General features: G+C 28.7%; 1 protein-coding gene across 6 annotated transcripts in view; it reads left to right on the forward strand.

Moving 5' to 3' along the window:
• Nucleotides 1-27,608, forward strand: part of LOC109600730 (triple functional domain protein) — a 242,410-nt gene that overhangs the window by 58,066 nt on the left and 156,736 nt on the right. For 5 of the 6 annotated variants that reach the window (XM_049962870.1, XM_049962865.1, XM_049962868.1 and 2 more), the window contains one exon: nt 16,352-16,541. In XM_049962870.1, coding sequence (XP_049818827.1) covers nt 16,363-16,541 — 179 coding nt within the window. In that variant the 5' untranslated portion in view covers nt 16,352-16,362. The remainder of the gene's footprint in view (nt 1-16,351; nt 16,542-27,608) is intronic. The other variant, XM_049962866.1, reaches the window with a different exon arrangement.

Genomic DNA, 27,608 nt, shown 5'->3' on the forward strand with positions numbered 1-27,608 from the left:
TTTGTGTACGTCGTACGGGATCTGTTTGCGTTTGTTTGGCACACATCTGGCTTTTATTGGTGATTTCCAGAAAACGCATTGTCGAGAAACCGACGTTTCACATGCCACGCTAAATATGAGTTAATTTAATCCGTTAATAGAACGACGTCATTATACATTGTGTCATGCCAATCAAGCCTGATGGTTCCAGGACATGCGGAACTCCTTCAATTCGCGTCCTTTTCCCATCGATCAACGTGACGAATACCTATTTTTATCTGCCGGAAGACGTAATAAAAGGGTAACTGGGTTTCAGTTTCGTTTACTATGTGTGCGAGACGTGAGTAATACGTTGCAAAGGTCAAGCGTGAAAATAAAATTTTTAACTCGGACGTCAATTCTCTCGAAATAATTTCATAAAGTTGCCGACATGTCAGTTCGTAGGTCCGGCGACATTTTGGCAGGATTTTCCGATAATATCCCCCGAAGGAAACTTTCCTGTCACTAACAGAATTTCTTACGACGATACGACTGAGACGTGAACAAATACCCGTTTCGTTATGTTTTATTGCGGTTTTATTTCCCCCCTGACGTTAACGAGTTTAGTTATATTGAAACAAATAAATTCATCAACGCGGCGTCGAGTTCCATTAAAATATTTCACAAACGACAAAATTTGTTATTGAATATTTCGTCCGAGTGAATGGATGCAGTTAGCTGCAGCATTGTTGAATTTGCAAAACTGTAATTAAATTGTTAAACGTTCATTTAATATAAAATTATGATGATGATAGTCAGCCAGCTGAATAATTATTACATTTCCAATTGTAAAAAGACTCGTATTTTCACGATAATATTTTTATGCCATTAACTTTTTATTGGGTACTCCATGAAAGTAATTAACACGCATTTTTTAATCAACCTCCGGATATTACAAAATATAACGTTTCTAACAGGCTCGTAAAATTTCCTATATTAAAAACGATCGCACGACCGTAAACAACTGCACGGATACGTGGATTGGATTTTGAATTCGCAGCCAATATTTATTCCCTTATGGCAATTAAATACGAAAATCACCAGCAGTCCGGACGCAACGCATAACTTATTTATCCACTCTGCGAGCGCAAAATTAAAATTAATAATCGATGGCCACGCGAGCCACGGAAAAATTAACCTGTCCATTGATAAAATTGCGCACCGGCAAGTTTCAATTTGTGCACACGGAAAATAATGGCTGGATTTCAATTATAATTTAAATGCGTCCGTTGTTCGATGCCCGGACGTCACGAAATAATTGAGTTCATATACTGGTCTTTTTTTTAATAGACACGAAATAAACGCCTTCCTACAGGAAAGTTAAAATGGATAGAAAATTCGGTAATTTTATGTTACATTATTAATAAAAAAAATACCTTAAAAGAGGAATTATTTACTTATAATTTTATATGGAATTAAACAATGCAGAAAATTTTAAATCAAAGAAAAATATTTGTTTTTTAAATCACTTTAATTGTAAAGAATATTATCATGTTTAAAATTTAAAAAAAGAATTTTTAGCATAAAAGTTAAAGAAAGACCATCCTATTAGGGGCCATTATTAGTATCATTTAGATTTATGCATCTTAAAATATAAGTAACTTTCTGTAATTATAGGCTATAATATTAATAAAAAATACCTTAATACAGGAATTAATATTTGTGTACATGTTTAAAAGGTTTTTAATAAAAATAATTTGTAAGTTTATATTGAATTAGACCATGCAGAAAAATTTAAATCAAAGAAAAATATTTGTTTTTTTTAAATTACTGTACTTGTAAAGTTTATTATTTTGTTTAAAATTTGAAAAAAGAATTTTTGGCATAAACCTTAACGAAGGATCATTCTATAGGAATTATTATTAGTACTCCCAACTTTTTTACTCGATACTCGTTATTTTCAATTCGTTTTATGCATCTTAAAATGTAAATAACTTTCTGTAATTTTATGCTACATTATTAATAAAAATTCCTTAAAACAGGAATTATGTATTTGTATACATATTTAAAAGGTTTTTAATAAATATAATTTGTAAGTCATCGCTATTAAACAAATTGTATATTGAATTAATCAATGCAGAAAAATTTAAATCAAAGAAAAATATTTGTTTTTTTAAATTACTGTACTTGTAAAGTTTATTATTTTGTTTAAAATGTGAAAAAAGAATGTTTGGCATAAACCTTAACGAAGGATCATTCTATAGGAATTATTATTAGTACTCCCAAATTTTTTACTCGATACTCGTTATTTTCAATTCGTTTTATGCATCTTAAAATGTAAATAACTTTCTGTAATTTTATGCTACATTATTAATAAAAATTCCTTAGAACAGGAATTATGTATTTGTATACATATTTAAAAGGTTTTTAATAAATATAATTTGAAAGTCATCGCTATTAAACAAATTGAATATTGAATTAATCAATGCAGAAAAATTTAAATCAAAGAAAAATATTTGTTTTTTTTTTTTTTAAATTACTGTACTTGTTAAGTTTATTATTCTGTTTAAAATTTGAAAAAAGAATGTTTGGCATAAACCTTAACGAAGGATCATTCTATAGGAATTCTTATTAGTACTCCCAAATTTTTTACTCGATACTCGTTATTTTCAATTCGTTTTATGCATCTTAAAATGTAAATAACTTTCTATAATTTTATGCTACATTATTAATAAAAATTCCTTAAAACAGGAATTATGTATTTGTATACATATTTAAAAGGTTTTTAATAAATATAATTTGTAAGTCATCGCTATTAAACAAATTGTATATTGAATTAATCAATGCAGAAAAATTTAAATCAAAGAAAAATATTTGTTTTTTTAAATTACTGTACTTGTAAAGTTTATTATTTTGTTTAAAATTTGAAAAAAGAATTTTTGGCATAAACCTTAACGAAGGATCATTCTATAGGAATTATTATTAGTACTCCCAAATTTTTTACTCGATACTCGTTATTTTCAATTCGTTTTATGCATCTTAAAATGTAAATAACTTTCTATAATTTTATGCTACATTATTAATAAAAATTCCTTAAAACAGGAATTATGTATTTGTATACATATTTAAAAGGTTTTTAATAAATATAATTTGTAAGTCATCGCTATTAAACAAATTGTATATTGAATTAATCAATGCAGAAAAATTTAAATCAAAGAAAAATATTTGTTTTTTTTTTTAAATTACTGTACTTGTTAAGTTTATTATTCTGTTTAAAATTTGAAAAAAGAATGTTTGGCATAAACCTTAACGAAGGATCATTCTATAGGAATTCTTATTAGTACTCCCAAATTTTTTACTCGATACTCGTTATTTTCAATTCGATTTATGCATCTTAAAATGTAAATAACTTTCTGTAATTTTATGCTACATTATTAATAAAAATTCCTTAAAACAAGAATTATGTATTTGTACACATATTTAAAAGGTTTTTAATAAATATAATTTGTAAGTCGTCGGGATTAAACAAATTGTATATTGAATTACTCCATGCAGAGAAATTTAAATCAGAGAAAAATATTTATTTTTAAAAATTACTGTGCTTGTAAAGTTTATTAATTGTTTAAAATTTGAAAAAAGAATTTATGGCATAAATTTTAACGTATGATCATTCCATATGAGTCATTATTAGTACTTCCAAATTTTATACTCGATACTCGTTATTTTCAATTCGTTTTATGCATCTTAAAATTTAAATAATTTTCTGTAATTTTATGCTCCTATTAATAAAAATTCCTTAAAACAGGAATTATGTGTTTGTATACATATTTAAAATGTTTTTAATAAATATAATTTGTAAGTTGTCGGTATTAAACAAATTGTATATTGAATTAAACCGTACAGAAAAATTTAAATCAAAGAAAAATATTTGTTTTTTTTTTTAAATTACTGTTCTGTAAAGTTTATTATTCTCTTTAAAATTTGAAAAAAGAATTTTTGGCATAAACGTTAACGAAGAATCATTCTATAGGAGTCATTATTAGTACTCCCAAATTTTATACTCGGTACTCTTTATTTCCAATTAGATTTATGCATCTTAAAATATAAATAACTTTCTGTAATTTTATGCTACATTATTAATAAAAATTCCTTAAAACAGGAATTATGTGTTTGTATACATATTTAAAAGGTTTTTAATAAATATAATTTGTAAGTTATCGGTATTATTGTATATTGAATTAAACCATACAGAAAAATTTAAATCAAAGAAAAATATTTGTTTTTTTAAATTACTGTACTTGTAAAGTTTATTATTCCGTTTAAAATATGAAAAAAGAATTTTTAGCATAAACCTTAACGAAGGATCATTCTATAGGAGTCGTTATTAGTACTCCCAAATTTTATACTTGATACTCGTTAGTTTCAATTAGCATCTTAAAATGTAAATAACTTTCTGTATTTTTATGCTATATTATTAATAAAAATACCTTAAAACAGGAATTATGTGTTTGTGTGCATGTTTAAAAGGTTTTTAATAAATATAATTTAATAGTCTTCAGTTTTAAACAAATTTTACATTGAATTAAACAATGCAGAAAATATTAAAGCGAAGATTAAATTACTGTACTTTTATCATCTGTTCAAATTTGAAAAAAGAATTTTTGGTATAAATGTTAACAAAGGAACATCCTATAAGGAGCCATTATTAGTAATCTCACAGGGTGTCCTGTATAAAAGAAAAAAGTTTATTCACTTCCGGCCAAACCGAAAAATTTGGTTTAAAATAAATCAGAAAAATAGTTTCAGTCAAATTATAATTGCTATCAAAATTTCAAATCAATACATTTTACCGTTTTCCATATACTTCTGAATATATTTATATTAATTGAATCAGCTTGTATGATTAATATTATAAAGCAAGTGTAAGTGTAAGATCATTATGCTGTTTTGAATTTTGAAAAATACTTAATTGTAAGGATCTTAAAAAGTATTTCGGAACTAGATTTTTTTTCAATTAATTATATTTAAAATTGAATTGTTTATACAAAAAATAACTCCCAGAATATTTTAAATTTAAGTGAAAATATTAATTTTACAAACCAGTGTATCTGAAAAGTTCATTATTCCATTTCGAATTTTGAAAAAGTCCTTTTCCCATACATTAAAATAAATGAGACTTCCTTGAAGCCGCATTATGTGTCGATGTAACGTACACAAGGACCTTTATGCATAGTAAATTGAAGCATCACTCATAAAGATACAAAACCAAGGAGCACTTCTACATCTCCGGGGCTAATTAAAATTTTAAAGCCCCCGCCAGCAAGAGAACGGATCCATTGTTGGCGCTTTCAAACGGTGCATCATCCCGAAGGATGTGCGGAAGACGTTACCCCGGAATCGATACCACCGGCCAGTTAATGGTTCACTCGGAGCGATCCGGCCATAATAAGGACTCTTTGTCGGTTATTCCGGCTGACGTGCTCACGTCTTTCACTGGCAAAGGTCCGGGCGTGGATGTTTGCCGAAGATAAGACGTCCGCAGCGTCGCGACGATGGATTCTCTCAGACATTCATGTGTCCCATCAGCTCTGGTTCACACTCAATTTGCGGCGGTTTTGTCTTCGCCGTTTTCCGATGGATGCGGCTTAAAAATAAAACACTGACTTGCGGGAGACATTTTCCCCGAGACTCGTTGGGAGTTTTGTCATTTCAATTGAATTGACGCAACTACTGGAGTGTTCGAAGCTAAAGTGGATGGTGGAAACAATTTTTACTTCGATTTTAACATTTTTTTATACTTTTTCTTAAGTTATTTGAATTGTGTGTAATTTTTACTTGATATCTCAAACTTCGATTACTTGAATATCTCGATAACACAAACTAAATATTTGACACAACCTTCGATAAGTCGAATTTCTCTTGTGTCAGGTAAACTCCTCGAGGTTTTTTCTTTTCTATGATACCTGTTCTTATTCCCGAACGGCATTCTCTGTCGGAACAATTATCGATTGATTAGAGATTAGAGTTTACATGATCGTAACATCTTAAATTCTAAATGTAAGTACATTTTACTAAGGGTTTGTCAACAACCTCTACAATGGTAATGTTTATATTTCCCTACTAAGCTTCGTGTGAGAAAGTCTATGTATGAAAATGTCGTCAAAGCTATTCTGAAATGGTTTTATCGTAGTTTTTTTTTGAAAATAATAATACAAATTCTTTCGTCAAACATAAATAACTAACCTTTTTTCATTAAAATAAAAACTTTACCTAATACAATACATAATAATAATATTGATTGTATTATTTGTTATATATTTTATTGGTTTCAAAACGTAATTTTAGATAAGTAGTGTACTTAATATAATATTGTAATATCTAGGCTTAAATCATACTTACATAATAAATACACATTTATAACTTACTATGTATGTATTTTATTTAATAATTCGAATTTTTTTTGTGGTCATCATGGTTCGATTTATTGAAGTTCGACTGTATATTAATAAATATAATATTAATAATAAGATCAAAGTTTTTCGTTTTGAAAACAAACATTATTAAAAGGACTTTTGAGGGTTTTTGGATATAAGTCCAGATTTAAAATTTGATTAATAAAAATACATTTAGTGTTACTTTATAATATTTTCTTCCTAAAAATGTACCAGTGAACCAAAATGAGGGAAGAATAATTGATCAAATTTATTTGAAATGTAAAATATTATTAATTGACATATTCAATTTTTCTTTGTAAATTGTAAATTATAAAATTTCATGCTGGTAAAAGTTTAGTTATAAACGTTTTTCATGGAAATTAAAGAAAGTTTGCAATATAGTAGTGAACAGATAATGCATATTGCAATAATTATAGCTGGAAACATGAAACTAACAATAAGTTTAAATTAAACAACTAAGTTGTACGTAATGAAGTTATGGAAAGTTTAAAGTGCTCCGGAAAATTTACTATACATTTGTCGGTCAAGTTTTGTTATACTATGTTTTACTGAGGAAATTGTCTTATTGCTTTGTAATCTACTATACCAATAATAACTTTCCTTGTTCCAACTTTTGCAATATACAATGTACACTGTTTTATTTACACAACTCTCAGTTTAAGATCATATTGAAATGTTTTAACAGTATTTGATTACCGACAAACAGAGTAATAATCGAGTTAACGTGTGCATTCAGAAGCAGTCGCAACGAACAAACTTTGCATTCAGGAACTGCATCAATTTCCGAATTGAACACGAACAGTAACTAACCAAACCTGACTAAATCAAATTGACAAAATTCAGTTACCCGCACCGAATAAACTTGCCCGTTTATCCGCCGGGCGTGCACAACCGAATTTGCGTCACTTTGATTCCCGAAATCTGGACAATAGTGGTGGAGAACACCCGAAAAACAATAACAAGTGGGAACCGAGATGTGGACAAGTGCACCGAAATCGATGCGGGACCGCAATAAAGTGGCTGGTGACGTAGCGAACCACATCGATGGCCCACTCTAGCCGCATGAGCTTCGACCTCGCGCCCGACACTTCGAGGGGGGCGTCGAGGCGCCGGCCCCACAGCTGGCACAGCTCCATGGGATCGCCGGCCCGTCGCGCCAAGCGACACCACGGTAATTTCGATGAGGATGTGCTTAGCTAATCTCGTACTGTGTGTCTGTGTTTGTGTGTTTGATTTACTGTGTTGGTTTACTATGATATTCACAATCGGGTTCCCGGCCTTATTACGGATAATTGCGGTTGCGGAGACAATTACCTAAACTGTCGCCTGATTGTTCGGCCGTTTGATCGGGCACAATTAGCTGAAGCCAAATATTGACGGTGCACTTATTGGGTGTTCCTTTAGAATTAGCGGGTCGGGATTTTTGATTAATTCAATTAGGGAACGTCATTTACTTTTCATATTTTCATAAAATATCCCTAGTTTCAGTTTGAAATGTCGGTTATCAAATATCCAATTTCAAATCAACTTGTTCGTTCTGATCTTGTTATTATAATTTGTTAAGAATTAATTCAAAAAAGATAATTACATGGCTTTTTTGAATCCAACATAATCTCAAAATTTTAATCCAACTTTCTTATATGTTTTTATTCGAAATTAATTTTTCTTAATGTATTATTTTTTATAAGAAATAATATTATATTAAATAAAAAAATGTCCAATGTTTTTCCAAAAGTTGAATGATTTTTTGAAATAAAATAGATTCCCACGAAATACTGTACTCTACTGGTATTTACTGTTTTTATTATAAGTACAATACATTTAAAATTTGGAATTAAAATTTTGTTGATATATTATTTAAAATTTTTTAATGTATGTCCAAAAATTTTTGTTCCTCTTTATGATTATTAAAAGTAAAATAAGTTCCCATAAAATTATTGTTTATTCAAATTACTTCCTACATTTTATGCTGCACAGAAAATTTATTCAAAATCATTTTATTCTTGAGTATATTATTTTTTTCTAAGAAATGTTCTCCTTAAATCACATAATTTTAATATTTTTTTACTGTTGTGTATAGTATGTTTATTACAGTAAGTAAAGAACATTCAGTCTACTTCACTGTATATATTACTTGTTCCAAAGTATTAATATTTTTTAATGTATTTTATTTCTAAGAAATTTTCTGTTTTAATTAGACATATTTATTAATAATATGTATATACAATTTTTTTTGCAAATTATGGTTCTTCAAAGTAAAATTTCCCATAAAATTAGTGTACAGTTCCCATTAATTTTTTTTTTTTAATTTTTTAATGTATGTCTAAAAATTTTTATTCCACTTTATGATTATTCAAAGTAAAATATGTTCCCACAAAATTACTGTTTACTGTTATATACAGTGCACATTAAAGGCGAAGTACATTCAAAATACTTCCTACATTTTATGCTGCACAGAAAATTTATTCAAAATTATTTTGTTCTTAAGTACATTATCTTTTTCTAAGAAATGTTCTCCTTACATCACATAATTTTAATAATTTTTTACTGTTGTGTATAGTATGTTTATTATAGTAAGTAAAGAACATTCAGACTGCTTACACTGTACATATTACTTGTTCCAAATTATTATTATTTTTTAATGTATTTTTTCTAAGAAATTTTCTGTTTTAATTAGACAAATTCAATAATAATACGTATATACATTTTTTTTCGGAAATTATGATTCTTCAAAGTAAAATTTCCCATAAAATTAGTGTACAGTTCCCATTAATTTTTTTTTTTTTAAATTTTTTAATGTACATCAAAAAATTTTTATTCCACTTCATGATTATTCAAAGCAAAATAAGTTCCCACAATATTAGTGTTTACTGTTACATACAGTGCATATTAAAAGTGAAGTACATTCAACATACTTGCTACATTTTATGCAGCAGAGAAAATTTATTCAAAATTATTTTATTTTCGAGTATATTATTTTTTCTAAGAAATGTTCTCCTTACATCACATAATTTTAATAATTTCTTTACTGTTGTGTATAGTATGTTTATTACAGTAAGTAAAGAACACTCAGACTACTTATACTGTACATATTACTTGGTCCAAATTGTTATTATTTTTTGAGGTATTTTTTTCTAAGAAATTTTCTGTTTCAATTAGACAAATTCAATAATAGTATGTATATACAATTTTTTTTCGGAAATCATGGTTCTTCAAAGTAAAATTTCCCATTAATTTTTTTTAAAATTTTTTAATGTACATCAAAAAATTTTTATTCCACTTTGTGATTATTCAAAGCAAAATAAGTTCCCACAAAATTACAGTTTACTGTTATATACAGTGCACATTAAAAGTGAAGTACATTCAAAATACTTCCTACATTTTTTGCTGCACAACAGTAAAGTTCAATTACTAATTGATTATTTTTAATGTATTTTTTATAAGTAATTTTCTGTTTTAATTAGACAAATTCAATTATAATATAATATGAATATACAATTTTTTTCACAAATTATGGATCTTCAAAGTAAAATTCCTCATAAAATTAGTGTACAGTCCGCATTAAAAGTGAAATGATTATTAATAATTAAAAATGATAATAATAATATTAGTAATAATAAATTCAATAAAATTACATTTTAATACTACAGAAATATTATTTAAAATTAAATTTTTAAAATGTATTTTTTTTCAAACATTAGACAATTTTAATTTGTATACGTATGTATGTACAAAAATTTTTCTATATTCTTTTTGACTATTTAAAATATTTAATAAAACAGAAAAAATGTGTAAAAAGTCCAAAAATGTGTAATTTATTGTGAATAAGAAATGCCCTACCTATACAGTATGTACATGTCCTCCATTCAAATTTTATATTACGTGTTAATAATACACAAATCACGTTCAAGAATTATCGCGAGGCCAATAATTCTTCGTTGTGATCTGGCGTTGATTTATTGGGCCCGCTGCGCCTGGCGTGGTTTTATTTTGCGTTCGGGTCCCGATCAGCAGTCCGTCTGATTTTGAACGGCCTGATAAAGTTGATTATTAATGAAATTGGGTTGCACTCGGTGTTGGAACGTTTTGCAATTGAACTTACGACTTCCTGCTGACAAACTTCAAAGCACATTCTCAATTCCGCATCTAATTATACTCGTGCACCTTATTTTGATTTGTCCACCTCAAAGAGCCATATTTTAAATTAAAACAAATATTCGTTGCAGTGAATGTACGGACATTTTACCCGGGATATCCGCATGAAGTTTCGAGGTAATTGAGTTGAGCTAACTAAGTTTATCTGTCAGAGTTTGCCGTAATCACGTTTTAAAATTGATCTGTTATTAAATTTTGCGACGATCCAATTGACGGACGGTTTTAAACCATTTATACGTCGACGGACGGAACAAAATTAAATGTTTGCACCGCGAAACGTGCAGTCGCTTTTTATATTGCCTGAAGGATAATCCGGGACTTAGGAATCATCACAAGAGCACGGCGCCTTCTCGGAGATAATTCCATTAAAATCCTCGTAAGGAAACGTCACACGGTTACAGTATAATTACTGTTGGAAATCGATTAATTACTGTGCCACTATAGTAAAACGCAATCCTCTAAATTATTCGGTTTACAAACTGGGTGAAGTTTAAGTACCACTTTTCGCACAGATTACCACCGAACGAACGAAGGGGCTCTCCCCCACAAATGGAGGGGAAACTGCCGTCGTAAATGATTACAAGAATGCAGTTTGTACTAGACAACGACCCTTCAGAATGCATAAATACGAAACGGGGCGGAATAACGTACAACGAGTATGATTTAATGACGCACCGTTCATCGGCAATCGACACGAATATTGTGGTTGACGGTGGATTGGGGTCGATTTTATGCTTTTGAATTAATAATTGACTCATGTTTCCACAAAATTAAGTTTCGTTTATATGTCATCTCCTGCAAATTTATTTAAAAGCGTTTTAATGCGACAATCCCCTGAGAAAGCGTAACATTAACTCGACAAAAAAAAACAAACTAACAAATTCGGAGCGTTATCTGAAGTGGATGCAAATTGCCGAGCATCGAGCACTTACTGCTCCTTTATAAGCAGACATATGCAGATTAGGCTGCCTCCAAGATGTTTTTATTCCTAGTTACGCGAACTTTTATATTCAAACGGGTATTTAATATTCAAATAAAGCAGTAATTAGATGCGGGGATTTTATTGCCGGCAACGTCAACAAATAAAAGACACTCGAAGTTTCGTTTCCTTACTCTTATGCTGGAGTATCTCCTGAGAAAATAATTAAACCTAAGTAGGAAGAGTTATTTGAAAAGTTGTTTGGAGTGTTGTCATAACCGAGATGATGCGAGGTGTAACATTAAATTTGCCTCGAAACTTGGTCACGAATTTCAAATGACCATTGCGAATTTTAAAATTTACATACTCGCACAATTACGCGCGTCCATTAACCCGACTTGACAACGTGTGGGCGCCAAGACAATACGGCACGACAAAAAAGGCACCGGCTCGATTAAATATTCAGATGCCATTCGGTAATTTGTGTAAACGTGTGCCACTAATTGTTCATTGAGCGTAGGAATGTGCCCGAAAACAATTCGTCGTTGTGCTTTTCTCGTCGACAATCGATTACAGACCCGTAAAATAAGTGTCCGTTACTTCGGGCCGTTAAAAACATAAAAAATAGCTAATCGAGTGGAGGCACGCAAGTCGGTCGCTAATAAAATGGAAGGTGAATTTGTCGTTCTAGATCTTTATTCCATGTCGAATTGGAATTCTTGACAAAACAATCCTTTTTTGTGACACTTATTTATTTCAGCGATTGTAAACATCATGATACTTATTGAACATACCTCTATTATACTTACATAACATCCAAAGAATATTTAAATAAAACCGGATGTTATTAACTAAATACAGCAAGTACTACATTTCGACAAAAATTTCAATAAAAAAAGCCTTTAAAGTAAGTAACTCGATATATATCACGAATTTTGACATTTATTTTAATATAAATATTTGTTTAGTATAAAATCTTATAAAATATCAATAAAATCTTCCCCTCTTTGTCCCAAAAAAATCTTTAAAATTGTTATTTCGATATATATCACGGACATTGATATTTCTATTAATATTTATATGATATAACAACTATAAAAATTTTGCCAAAATATTTTAAAGTTAGAAATTTTGATATTTATTTTAATATAAATATCTCGATAAATATTTCTGCTTTTAATTTAGCCAAAATAGTAATGAAACATTAGTAAACCTCTTTAAAATAGGTAATTCGATATATATCACGAATTTTGATATTTATTTTAATATTTGTATAATATATCAACTATTAAAATTTTGATGAGACCCTTTTTAAAGTTGCTAATTCGATACGTATCCCATATTTTGATATTTATTTAATATACCAACTATTAAAATGTTGCTAAAACCCTTTTAAAGTTGGTAATTCAATATATATCCTGAACTTTGATATTTAATTTAATATTGATATCGCAATATATATTTCATCTTTTTGTTTAGTCAAAAATCTAATAAAACATTGATAGACCTCTTTAATATTGATAATTCGATATATATCACGAATTTTGATATTTATTTTGATATTTATTTAATATAACAACCATTAAAATCTTAGTAAAACCCCTTTAAAGCTGGTAACTCGATATACATCCCATACTTTGATGTTTAATCTAATATAAATATCGCGATATATTTTTCTCCTTTTCATTTTGTCAAAAATCTAATAAAACGTTAATAATTCGATATATATATCCCGTTTTTTGATATTTATTTTAATATAAATATCTCGATAAATATTTCTGCTTTTCACTTAGTCAAAATTCTAATAAAACATTAGTAAACCTCTTTAAAATAGGTAATTCAATATATATCACGAATTTTGATATTTATTTAATATAACAACAATTTAAAATATTGCTAAAACCCTTTTAAAGTTGGTAATTCCATATATATCCTGAACTTTGATATTTAATTTAATATTGATATCGCAATATATATTTCATCTTTTTTTTTTGTTTAGTCAAAAATCTAATAAAACATTGATAAACCTCTTTAATATTGATAATTCGATATATATCACGAATTTTGATATTTATTTTGATATTTGTTTAATATAACAACCATTAAAATTTTAGTAAAACACCTTTAAAGTTGGTAACTCGATATACATCCCATACTTTGATGTTTAATCTAATATAAATATCGCGATATATTTTTCTCCTTTTCATTTTGTCAAAAATCTAATAAAACGTTAATAATTCGATATATATATATATCCCGTATTTTGATATTTATTTTAATATAAATATCTCGATAAATATTTCTGCTTTTCACTTAGTCAAAATTCTAATAAAACATTAGTAAACCTCTTTAAAATAGGTAATTCAATATATATCCCGAATTTTGATATTTATTTAATATAACAACAATTTAAAATGTTGCTAAAACCCTTTTAAAGTTGGTAATTCAATATATATCCTGAACTTTGATATTTAATTTAATATTGATATCGCAATATATATTTCATCTTTTTGTTTAGTCAAAAATCTAATAAAACATTGATAGACCTCTTTAATATTGATAATTCGATATATATCACGAATTTTGATATTTATTTTGATATTTGTTTAATATAACAACCATTAAAATTTTAGTAAAACACCTTTAAAGTTGGTAACTCGATATACATCTCATACTTTGATGTTTAATCTAATATAAATATCGCGATATATTTTTCTCCTTTTCATTTTGTCAAAAATCTAATAAAACGTTAATAATTCGATATATATACCCCGTATTTTTATATTTATTTTAATATAAATATCTCGATAAATATTTCTGCTTTTCACTTAGTCAAAATTCTAATAAAACATTAGTAAACCTCTTTAAAATAGGTAATTCAATATATATCCCGAATTTTGATATTTATTTAATATAACAACAATTTAAAATGTTGCTAAAACCCTTTTAAAGTTGGTAATTCAATATATATCCTGAACTTTGATATTTAATTTAATATTGATATCGCAATATATATTTCATCTTTTTGTTTAGTCAAAAATCTAATAAAACATTGATAGACCTCTTTAAAATTGATAATGCGATATATATTACGAATTTTGATATTTATTTTGATATCTGTTTAATAAAACCATTAAAATCTTGCTAAAACCCCCTTAATATAAATATCACGATATATATTTCTATTTTTCATTTAGTCAAAAATCTAATAAAACGTTAATAAACCTAATTTATAATACGGTATATATCACGAATTTTGACATTTATTTTGATATTTATTGGATATAACAACTATTAAGATCTTGCTAAATTCTTTTTAAATTGGTTATTTCACGAATTTTGTTATTCACTTAATATAATAACTATTAAAAAATGTTACATCCCTGTAAAGTTGATAACTGAATATGTATCACGAATTTTGTATATATTGATATAAATACCATGATATTATTTCTATTATTTCTTTAATACGACTATTAAAATCAATCTATTCATTTAAATTAAAATAAACCATTTTAAAGTTAATTACATTTAAATATTTCACAAATTTAAAAATAATATCGCTATCTATATATATTTAATAAATTTTCTTAATTATTATGTTATAAATATTATATATTTAATATATACTATTAAAATCGTGGTATATCAGTGTAAGTTCGTAAATCTATATTTATTCAATTGCGACCTTTATTTTAATATACATTTAATAATATACATAACGATATATATCTACGAACTTCGATTTATTTATGATTCACGCTCGGATTATAATAATAGCAAGTTTGCGGTATAATTGATGAAACAGAAACTTATTGAAACGACGCGTCAAAGAGGGTAAATAATTCAGCATTTCAAAGGAAATTACGGCATTTCACTGTTGTATACGTGATTGGATGATTATTATATGCTGCCGACAGCTGAATTGACGTCGATCTGATTTGCCGATGAAAGTTATAAAACGTAGATATAACCATGTCGACAGTTGTCACCGTAGTACCACGGATTACCAATAATTACCTCAACTCTCAACAAATTAAAAATTATCCTTCAAGTTCAACATCGGACGTAGATTAACGTATTAAAATTAAATTGCGATATGATCGATAACCAATTTGATACGTGTAATTATTTTCCTGGACGATTAGACGGAATGTAAATTACCGTGGAGCAAGTTGCTCATCCGTCCCAGGCTGGGGCATTTAATCGCCCCGATCGGCAGTCAATTTGCCGGCGTTTTCGTCACGTCGCACAAAAATTGTCTTAGCAGTGTAAACAGTTTCGCTTAAATATTTATCGTTGCATTCAACCAGATGCGAATCTGGTGTGAACATACAGAAACCGTAAAATGTTACGAAAACATTTACCAACGAAGCGACACATGTAGGAATTAACCTGCAGCTTCGTCCGAAGTCGTCAATTAACATCCCAGCCTTTGTCTAACCTTTCGATTCGTTCACATCGTCCCAGGCGGGCGAAACGATAAATCGGCGAGACCCGGAGAAGACGTCGCCCGACCGGAATTTTTCATTTACGAGGTGTCAGAGGCGCGCGTTGCCAGACGTGCGGCTGCAGTTGTTCATAACTGGTAACAGCTGTCAACCTTGTTACCTTGTTAGGCACTTCTTCGTCGCGGCCGATTCGCGTGTGGGCACGAAACGGAGCGTGAGCGCGGACTGGTTTTAAAACTGGCGTTTTGAATTAAAATTGCAGGAGGGTGGAAAATCGAACCTGAGACCTTTGACCTTTACACAACGCCTCTGTCCATGTATTAATGACAATTATCTACCCTTTCCCCCCCCCTTATGTTTTATTCCGTGTCCGGAATTATTGAATTCAATCAGTATGTTTTATTTATTTGCAGTAGTTCAAAAAATGGATGGACAAAGAGCGCTCGAACTGATGCCGCTGCTCCAGGAGCGGCTCGTGATCCTCTCCGGCGGTCGGGACAGGCGGGGCGGACCGGTCCTGTCGTTCCCGGCCAGTCCCCGCCGTGAACGCGCCAAACCTGAAGACTACCGTCGACTACTCCAGTACCTTATGTCGTTACCCAAGTAAGTATCACTTCCTCTATATTAACATCATCTACTCCTTTATAGATGGCACCACTTTTCTTCTTTTATTAATAGGCAACTAAGCTTACACTTACATACATAATATTAAATAAAAGCTAGTCGTAACATAATATTTAAATACTGAGAAAATACACTGACTATGATATTCAATAATTCAGAATAATATTGTTATTTGAGATGCAAATAAGAGAATTTAAAAATGCGTTCTGTAACAGATATAAATAAAACCGTATCGAATTTCGGATTCTCATGGACGTGAACAGACGAATAAATTCATGGTTATCTCGCATCCTCTGCGAAGATTTCCTGTAGGAATTCACACGGCTTTGGTAAAACTTCCTGAATTCAATTTAAATATCTTATGCCCCTTGCGACCATGAAACTAATTAATATCCCATTCGGGGTTGATTAATACAGGCCTGATGGAAAATATTGCCCAAGTTTGTTTATAGGTCGTCTCTCGATTATACTGGGCAAAAGTTGGTAATTATAAGCTGCGAACGATTAATCGAACGTAGGAATTAGCGGGGGACGTTTTGCTGGCCCAAAAAAATTGCAATGGGAGATGAATAGGAGTTGATGAGGGTTTAATCAACGGTGTAATAGAATATACAGTTAATTAAAGGTCGTTCTGTGCTCTCCTAATGGTTATCTGTTAACTAACTCGCTTCCATTAGGTCCATAATTCTATTGGGGCAAAAAACTTAATTGTATTGATATAGGAATTTAATTGCTTTGTAGTGGGTCGTGAAATTATTATGATACTTTGAGTGCAGTTTGTTATATGTATATGCCTTTTAAACAGATAAAAATTTGTAACTCTATAAAAGTAATTCCAGAAATAAATCTTCATGGAGATATTCCTAATTGAGTTGGAAATTTATTAATCTCATAAACGCAGACCGAATTTAATTGACGACGAGCTCTGATTCGGGCTTTTTTGCCTCGTCCACTTTATTGCGCCAGTCCTTCTGTTTAATTCGATTCAAGTGCGCCGCCGCCTGCGAAATTGTTGCCCTTAATTGAGTTGTGCAAGCCTTTCGTTTGGCAATTAATGCAAATTTTGATTGATGAATGAAACGGCGAAGCGCGACGAAACTTCCAATCGACGCCTCACAACAAAGGCACCGTTTTGGCACGAATTGAAATCCGAATAATTTTTTGGTCGAGACTCAGGAATTGACCCCGGTCCAGCTGCATCCGTGACCTCAACAATCCGAGAATCAGTTCCGGTCCTCCGGGAAGCGGTGATTGCTTCGGATCAATACGTAATTTTCTTGTTAAATTTAAAGTAGTTGTATTCGTCGAATAAAAATGACGTTGTATCGGTTATTGAAACTGAAAATTGGATGAAATTTCCTCGCAATAAAATTTAATTTTTTTACCCCCACGACGTTCGCGGGAATTCCATTTCCCATTTTAATCCGTTACCGGCGATAATGGAATATTATTAGACGTGCGAGAGAAGACTGAATGCTCTCACGCGGGACAAAGGACCCTTTCAGGAAATTAAATTCGCTGCAATTTATCGTACGTTTTGCATTCGCCGTGTGTGTACGGACGAACGGTATTCCGGACAATATTCTAAATATAATTCCACGTTCCCGAATCTTGTATAATACCCGGATGAATTGAATCGGCAATTCGAGTTTTTAATTCGAGTGAACCAATTTTAAAATGTGTTTCCTGTCTGTTAAATTAACAAACGCTGTCGATCGTTATGGGTAAAACAATTTCCACGAACATGAAATTTATATTTAACAATTTCGTCTCGTTCGACCGTTTCAGCAAATAGCACCGCCAAAACTGGGAGTCTGCAACGGTGAGATCGATAATGACGACCTTTTTTCCCAGTTTATTGGACTGATTGAAACTCGAGAGACTAAAAGAAAGATGCCCACTCAATTTATATTTGATATGTATCGCATTATGTCGGAAACTTCGGCCAAATTATCCCTTTTTAGGTCCGTAATACGATTCCGGGTGACTCAGGACGTTATTGTCGTGACCTTAACCTGAAAAATTTGAAGCACGTTCTGTGTACTCCATTGTGTCGACAGTTGGTTGTGTTCTAGAAGGATCCGTTAATGGGACAATTGCCACTGTTCCTGTTTACAAACACGGTTTTTAAGAAAGCGTGACCGAAACAATCGGCGGCATAATGGCTTGTAAATGGAATTGAATTAAGCAGGGAATCATCAGTTCGTAAAAGAATGATATCGGATTTCGTGCATCGCGAACCGCATAACTGACCAAACATTTCGGACATTCCTAAATAGCTACCAACGACTGTTTATCAAGTTCTGCGGTTTCGACTAGATTATTAATAGATTATTAAGGGAATTAAGTATCTTTGAGATGTAATATTTTTTTGAAGTTTTGAAAAATAATTTTTAAAAACAAAATTAATTAAAAATATATAAAAACTCCAAAACTGAATTAAACTACCTTTAAATTTTTTTTAAATTTTACAAAAATTAGTAAACATCCTGGATGTTATTTTAAGTTTGTTGTTGTTAGTTTAAAACGAAATGTCTGTAAAAAATTAAATCAATAAAATGTACAAAAATTACATTTTTAAAACAAAAACATATGCAAAATTAAAAAAATATATACCTATTTTTATTTTTTCCTTTTTTAATTATTTCCTATTATTCTTATTATGATTTTTAAATATTTCTATAAATATTTATTCAAATTTTTTTAAACAAAATATTATGAACAAAAAAATTTTAAAAACTGTTTTTTTAATTATATTATTAGTTTTATTCTAATTTACATTGATGCAAATGTGTTAGAAATTCAAGTAACTAAAAAATAGTGTTTTTAAATGTATTATAAATGAAAAAAAAAAAATTTCAAAAAATTGTAAAATGTTCCTCATCAATTAGTGAGTTTATCTTTATAGATGAACTTATTTATAATTGTCGATAATTACATAACTATTTGTGGAACTTTATTAAAAATGTTCATTGTTCATATTTGAGTTAGAAAGAATGATTTGAAGCAAAGTATTCTAAAATTTAAACTACAAAAAAAATCAAATACTTATTTTACTTTTTTCCTTTTTTTTCCTAATATTCTTATTATGATTTTTAAATATTTCTATAAATATTTATTCACATTTTTTTTCACAAAATATTATGAACATAAAAATTTTAAAAACATTAAAATAAAATATTTTTTAATAATATTATTATTTTTATTCTAAACAAGCTGTTTATTTCACTTCTATAACCAAAAAATTTTTAATTGTAAAAATTTCATGTGAAAATTATTGTGAAATAAATTTCTTGTAAAAGCAAAATTGGAAGAAATTTCGGCCCTCTCAAACAATTTAGTTTCGAAGAAAATTTCCCGTTTGAGTAGTAAGTACTAATGAGCCATAATTTCGAAATTTCTTGGGTGCATTAATTGCTACAATTACGAGTGGTAGCCTTAAAGAAATATATATACATTCAGTATGAAAAATATAAAAATTTACTACGATCATTTTCCATACGATTAAAATTCATATGATCATTTTCCATGCGATCAAAATCCATACGATTAAAATTCATACGATCATTTTCCAGATGATCAAAATCCATACGATCATTTTCCATAGGACGTCACGGCCCAGTGGTGGCATGCGCGTGAGCTGCGCCTGAGCTACGCGTGGTACTGGACAGTACTTGGATATTGCAACATTACTGTATTTTTCTAAAATAAAATAATTTTTCTAAAATAAAAGTAGCCTAAGTTACTCCTTATTACAATAAAAGTCCCGTTAAAATCGGTCCAGCCATTTCAGGGATTAGCCGGAACAAGCAGACAGACAGACAAACAGACAAAAATTGTAAAAAATGTTATTTTGGTGTATGTACCGTTTTTATATTCATATGCATGTAGTAAAAAACGGTTATTTCAATATTACAAACAGACACTCCAATATTATTTATATGTATAGATTACACTGATGCAAATGTGTTAGAAATTCAAGTAACTAAAAAATAGTTTCTTTTTAATGTATTATAAATGAAAGTAAAAAATTTCAAAAAATTTTAAAATGTTCCTCATCAATTAATGGGTTTATTTCTAGATGATCTTATTTATAATTGGCGATAATTACATAACTATAGAAAGTTATTTGTGCAACTTTATTAAAAATGTTCATTGTTCATATTTGAGTTAGAAAGAATGATTTGAAGCAATGGATTCTAAAATTTAAACTACAAAAAAAAAATCAAATTGATTTAAATTCTGATATTTAAAAATAGTATAGATAGGATTAAAATTTCATGACATATTGGAAGTTATAAATGTGAACCTTGAAATATACTAAAATATATTAGTTGCTTTTCTTGCCTACTGTGAACAGAACATATCTTTGTCCAAACATAGAAATATAGAAATATGTAATTTACTATTTGGATATTTTCCAATGTCGACTGAATGTCTGAGCCGCAGCATCCATCCGCGTCGGGAAATCGGCGGGCTGGCGCCACGACGAGATTTCAAATTCAATGACGACCTGCGAAAAAATCGCCTTGCTCGCCGCCATGAACGTCTTTTCTTCTTTTTCGTTTCGTATTGCCGGTTGCTTCTTCCGCGGATCGCATGAATATCGGCTAAATTTATTTCCGGCGATAAACAACCGGGTTTGCAAAAATGAGGGCAGGGGGTGGTGCTGTGCACCGCGTCCCGGTTTCAATTTGTGTTTTTGGCATTGTCGACAGTACATCGTTACTGTTACCTTGAAGGTTTTGGTTGTTTATTTTGATGCGGAACAAATAACCCAATGACTCAGTTCTGATTGTGTGTTAAAATGAGTTCTGTATGAATAAATTTTTAAAGTACATAACAGTCAACTTCTACATATGTACGAGTATGAGTTTGTATGTTAGTTTATTTTATTGATTTTGAAACGTTATTTTGATTATTAATATGGTAAACTGACTATACTAAAATATATATTTGTCTATGTTTAATTTTATCCTTTGTTTAATTAACATTGTAACTGTTTATTAAATTTCATAGTTATTGAATAAATATGAATATGATTTTATGGTATTATACATATTGAAGTTAAATACTAATAGAAGTTAAGTACTAGTAGATATAGATATTTTTGTAATTTTAATTGAAATAATATTTAAGCTAATTTTGACCAATATATTTTTAATTTATATTAAAATTAAGTACATAGGATGGCGTAAAGGAGTATTTTTGACTAGATAGAGAAAAATTGATCCAGTTCTCAGAGCTCATTTTATTGTGCAAAGGATATGAAAGGCTTAATAGTTTTTAATAATATTCAAGTGTAGAAAATAGGACGAGAAAAAGTTTATTTTATTGAACTTCTATTCGAATCGAATTCGTATCGAAAAAATGTTCTCCAAAATGGACATCTTCAGTTCCATATGGCAAAATCCATATATTCAATTTTAATTTTTAATTTAATAGTTTTTTAATAAATATCTTTATTTTTTTCATTTAAGATATAAATTTTGAAAATATTCATAAAAATTTGATAGAATAACAGCTTCAATTATGTGTTATCTTTTGTTTAAGAATATATTTCGTTTTAATCAATATTTTAACAATATTTTCTTTTCACAATTTTGCTCTTATCACAATTTGGTATCGTGATTTAATATTTTTCAACGGGTTTATTTAAAATGTAACTCAATTTTTTTTTTATTATATTCAGACGTAGAAAATAGGACGAGAAAAAGTTAATTACATTGAACTTCTTCTATTCGAATCGAATTCGAATCGTTTAAAAAATGATCTCCAAGATGACCTCTTCAGTTCCATATGGCAAAATCCATATATTCAATTTTAAATTTTAATTTAATAGTTTTTTAATAAATATTTTAAATATTTTCATTTAAGACATAATTTTTGAAAATATTCATAAAAATTTGATAGAATAACAGCTTCTAAATTATGTGTTATCTTTTGTTTAGGAATATATTTCTTTTTAATCAATTTTTTGACAATATTTTCTTTTAACAAATTTTGCTCTTATCACAATTTAGTATCGTGATTTAATATTTTTCAACGGGTTTATTTAAAATGTAATTCAATTTTTTTTATTATATTTAGGCGTAGAAAATAGGACGAGAAAAAGTTTATTATGTTGAAGTTCTATTCGAATCGAATTCGAATGGTTTAAAAAATGATCCCCAAAGATGATCTCTTCAGTTCCATATGGCAAAATCCATATATTTAATTTTAATTTTTAATTTAATAGTTTTTAATGAATATTTTAATTTCTTTCATTTAAGACATAAATTTTGAAAATATTCATAAAAATTTGATAGAATAACAGCTTCTAAATTATTTATTATCTTTTGTTTATGAATATATTTCTTTTTAATCAATTTTTTGACAATATTTTCTTTTCACAATTTTGCTCTTATCACAATTTAGTATCGTGATTTAATATTTTTCAACGGGTTTATTTAAAATGTAACTCAATTTTTTTATTAAATTGAGGCGTAGAAAATAGGACGAGAAAAAGTTTATTATATTGAACTTCTTCTATTCGAATCGTTTAAAAAATGTTCTCCAAAAATGACATCTTCAGTTCCATATGGCAAAATCCATATATTCATTTTTAATTTATAATTTACCAGTTTTTTAATAAATATTTTAAATTTTTTCATTTAAGACATAAATTTTGAAAATATTCATAAAAATTTGATAGAATAACAACTTCTAATTTATGTATTATCTTTTGTTTAGGAATATATTTCGTTTTAATCAATTTTTTAACAATATTTTCTTTTCACAATTTTACTCTTATCACAATTTAGTATCGTGATTTAATATTTTTCAACGGGTTTATTTAAAATGTAACTCAATTTTTTAAATTATATTCAGGCGTAGAAAATAGGACGAGAAAAAGTTTATTATATTGAACTTCTTCTATTCGAATCGAATTCGAATCATTTAAAAAATGATCTGCAAAGATGACCTCTTCAGTTTCATATGGCAAAATCCATATATTCAATTTTAATTTTTAATTTAATAGTTTTTTAATAAATATTTTAATTTTTTTCATTTAAGACATAAATTTTGAAAATATTCATAAAAATTTGATTGAATAACAGCTTCTAAATTATGTGTTATCTTTTGTTTAGGAATACATTTCGTTTTAATCAATTTTTTAACAATATTTTCTTTTCACAATTTTGCTCTTATCACAATTTAGTATCGTGATTTAATATTTTTCAACGGGTTTATTTAGAGTGTAACTCAATTTTTTTTCACAAAATTTTTAATTGTCTGAGAAATTTGAGAATAGAGTTTCAAATGTTTTGTGATTCATTTTTCTGATTCCTTTTATATATTTACATTGCATATACAGGGTATTTCACAACTGTCCGAAATTTTTTAACCGGATATGCACGTTTAAATAATAAGTCGATTTCTTAAAAAAAAACAAGAAAGTACAGAAAACCCGAAAAAATAATGTTATAGTTTGTAACAATCCTTACTCTAGAAAAGCTGTTTAATGTTTTCTCCATTGACTTGCAAGCAAACTTGGACCCGCCTTATCCAATTTCCTCGCACTAGTTCCAACTTTCCGCTTTGCTACTGTTCCTGGAGACGCAGTGCATATCTGGTTAAAAATTTTCAGATAAGTTATGAAACACCCTGTATATATTGAAATTTAAATGTGAGGGGCTATATTTTCTTCAAGAGAAATAAATTTAATAATACTTTCCGATTGAAATAAATGGTTTGCAGATAATATATTGAAATTATAATTAGATACACTTTATTGAGTATTAATTAAAAAATATCAATTTTAATTCCAAATTATCGTATTAATTTTCAATTAAATTATTTTGAAATTGAAAAACTCCTTCATGGTTGGTCTAACCACACATTGAGAATAAATCGTTGGGCGACCCACTTGAAAACCGCAGGTTGACCACTTTATGCACCACATCAACCAGCTTCAATACGACCCGAACAGGTGTGTTTACGGCATCGAATTAAACGTCGCCGCATTTCGAACTTGCATTATAATTCACCGAGAGCACGTGACTTTCGTTCATTACGACCGGGAAAACTCCATTTAAGTTTCATCGCCAACTTTCAATTAACTTATAAACAGCCACCTTTCCAACGTCAGCTTAATCATAACTCTCGTCCGGAATACTTTCGCAGGGGTGTCGTGGTTGCCTCGCGAAAATTAGGTGAATTTTTAATTAATTAATTGTGCGGTTCGCGTAATTTCGTTAAATTTAAAGACGTTAATCCCAAACGAAACAAACTAATCAAGATCAGTCTGGTGTAAATTGCTTTAGGCGTCGCGCATTGTAGTTGTTGGGGATGAACTAAAGTGGTATCTACATGTAGATTACTAATGTCAATTAGGCTCTGTTTGCGTTACATTAATTAAGTTTCGACGGTTTTCACATGAGTCGTGTCGTCGATACGAATTCACGAAACTAAAATTACTAGTTAATTACGGTAAGCGGGTTTCGCCACGTCGATGTTTAATATTAAATGGACGTGTGCGGTTTGCGTCCCGTTCAACTTATTGAGCTGCGAATTAAAAATAATTGCTGACGAAGATTAATTCGGAACTTTGTAATGCGCGTTCTTTGTGTGCATTTTTTATTCGAATTTTTCAATGTCGGAGCTCAATGGGATAATTTGAATCCCTTGATAAATGGCTGGGCCAGATTAATTGCAGGGTTTAATCCCGTTTTTGTAAAGAAAGTGTTTAAAATTATTGAAAATGTTACACAGTTTGATGAAGAATTATAAAAGTTTAAAAGTGAATTTAAAATATTAAAATTTAAAAATAATGTTCCTGTTAGAAATTTGATGAAAAATGAATTCAATTCAATGCATTATTATATTTAGAAATAAGAATAAGAGAATTTTTAAAACAAAATTTAAAAATATTCAGAGAACATTCAATAAATTAATTTTAACATGAAAATATATAATTTATAAAAATACTACAACTTAAAATTAACAATTACTTGAAATTCTGGAAAATGAATATAAATTAGATTAAGGTATTTAGAAAGTATTATAAAACAAAGATTCTAAAAATAAACTTAAAAAAATTGAAAGAAAGAATTTATTAGAATTAAAAAAATTGTATGAATATTTTTAAAATTGTATGAATAATGTTGAAAATTAATTTTAAAAATAAAAAATTCAAAATTGAAAAATAATCAAATTACTTCTACAATTATTATAATTAAAATAATTAAAATTAATGAAAATATTAAAATAAAAAAAGAATATTATTTCTGCAAATTTTTATTTACAAATTTATGTTTAAAACAATTGGCCAAATTGGAAAAAAATTCTTTAATTTTTAATTATAATAATTAATAATTTTTTTATAAATTTTGAAAAATATAATTTAGAAATACTAATTTTAAATTAAATATTCAAATAATTATAAAATATTTTTAAAATATCTGAAAGTAACAAAGAAATTGTTAAAAATGTCACTTATGTGGTGAAATAGTCAAATAATGGTGAATGCACATATTTGTAACATGATAAATTAGTAAAATGTCTTAAAAACATTGTATTAAGCATATTCAAGGAATAAAATTAATCTGAAATTGTAACTCCAATGACACAAAAATGTAAAATTTGATAAAAATCTTACTAAAAAAGTTATGTTTAATAATGGTGAATGCGCAATATATACATTTTCAAACTTAAAAAATATTTGGATTTTTTGTAATAATTCATAGGGACATTTATGAATTTTTTTTCGTTCGTCCTGGTACAAATTCGCTGGGATTTGTGTAAAATTCTTTTAAATCGCTTTTTACCGGTGTGTTGTATGAATTATGGCGATCGAAAACACAAAAAGGGGATCGTCGTCTGAGTTTAATGTATTCATAAAGTAAAACAGCCGTAAAAATCGCTGAAAATAGGATTCGACGAACATTTGATGGCCATTTGTTATTTGTGTCGATTCAAACACATAAAACACGGATAGATTTCAGCAAAAAAAAATTGGTTTCACCTTCCACCTAACCGAAAAAGTTCTAATGTAAAGGTACTTTACAAATGTAAAAACTAATCCAAGTTCGCAGACCACGTTTACTGTTATCACCTCGTATCTGGAAACAATTCCAATATCTGAATCTAGATTACAATGGTAACTCTTGGTGTGCCCGTCATTTCACTTAATTTATCACCGAATTTCTATGTTTTTGTCTGGCTTTAGGGGCGTCTTAATATCGATTCGACATGAAACGATCAATAAACCGTTTAATTACACTATGAACACCCAACAGACTCTTTATTACAGTGATAACACTAAGGTTTTACCTGGTTTAAACTAATTTAAAACGGAACTTTGTAACGCAATTTATTTTCGCACCGGCATCACAATAAAACTATTTTATGGGAATTGATTCCATAAATATCGCTTAATGAAGGGTGGACTGGAATTATTTTCTGGTGCATTAGCAGCATAAATTCCAGTCATTATTCAGCTTAGATTCGGGAAGGAAATTCCGTTTTAACGTACCCCACACCAAAATAAATCTTCCCGGCAAAGTCTAGTCCCATAAACATAAACCAAGTCGGTCTTAACTAGAGAATTTTCTACTATTTTGTGACTTTTTTATATAACGCAATAATAATAAAGTTTCTCGGTAAATAATGCTTTTGTTGGCACTTTAATTTACTGCTTATTAACTTGAAAAATTAATTATAATTACTTACAATGAATGGTTGTATGTATGCTAATTTTAAATTAAAGATGTTAAGTTGTGATAATAATGTGGGTGAAGTTGAATATACGTACTACTGTTTAATGAACTTTCAGATTTATTGTAGAAGTTATTATTGTAGTTTTTTGTTTGTTGTATGTTAAAAACTACGTTAAAAAACTTCATGTTAGTCTTGGTCTTGGGAGTTCGCGTGTGTCATTTAATTTACTTCTTTATTTCTGAAAGTTTAACTACTTTAAGTAAAAGTACTTTTTAACAGTATGAATTCTAATTTATGGTTGCAATTATGTATTTTAAAACTCTTAAACAAAAATAAAATTTTTAC

Source organism: Aethina tumida, chromosome 2 (assembly GCF_024364675.1).
Source record: "Aethina tumida isolate Nest 87 chromosome 2, icAetTumi1.1, whole genome shotgun sequence".
In the NCBI taxonomy this organism is placed as follows: Eukaryota; Metazoa; Arthropoda; class Insecta; order Coleoptera; family Nitidulidae; genus Aethina; species Aethina tumida.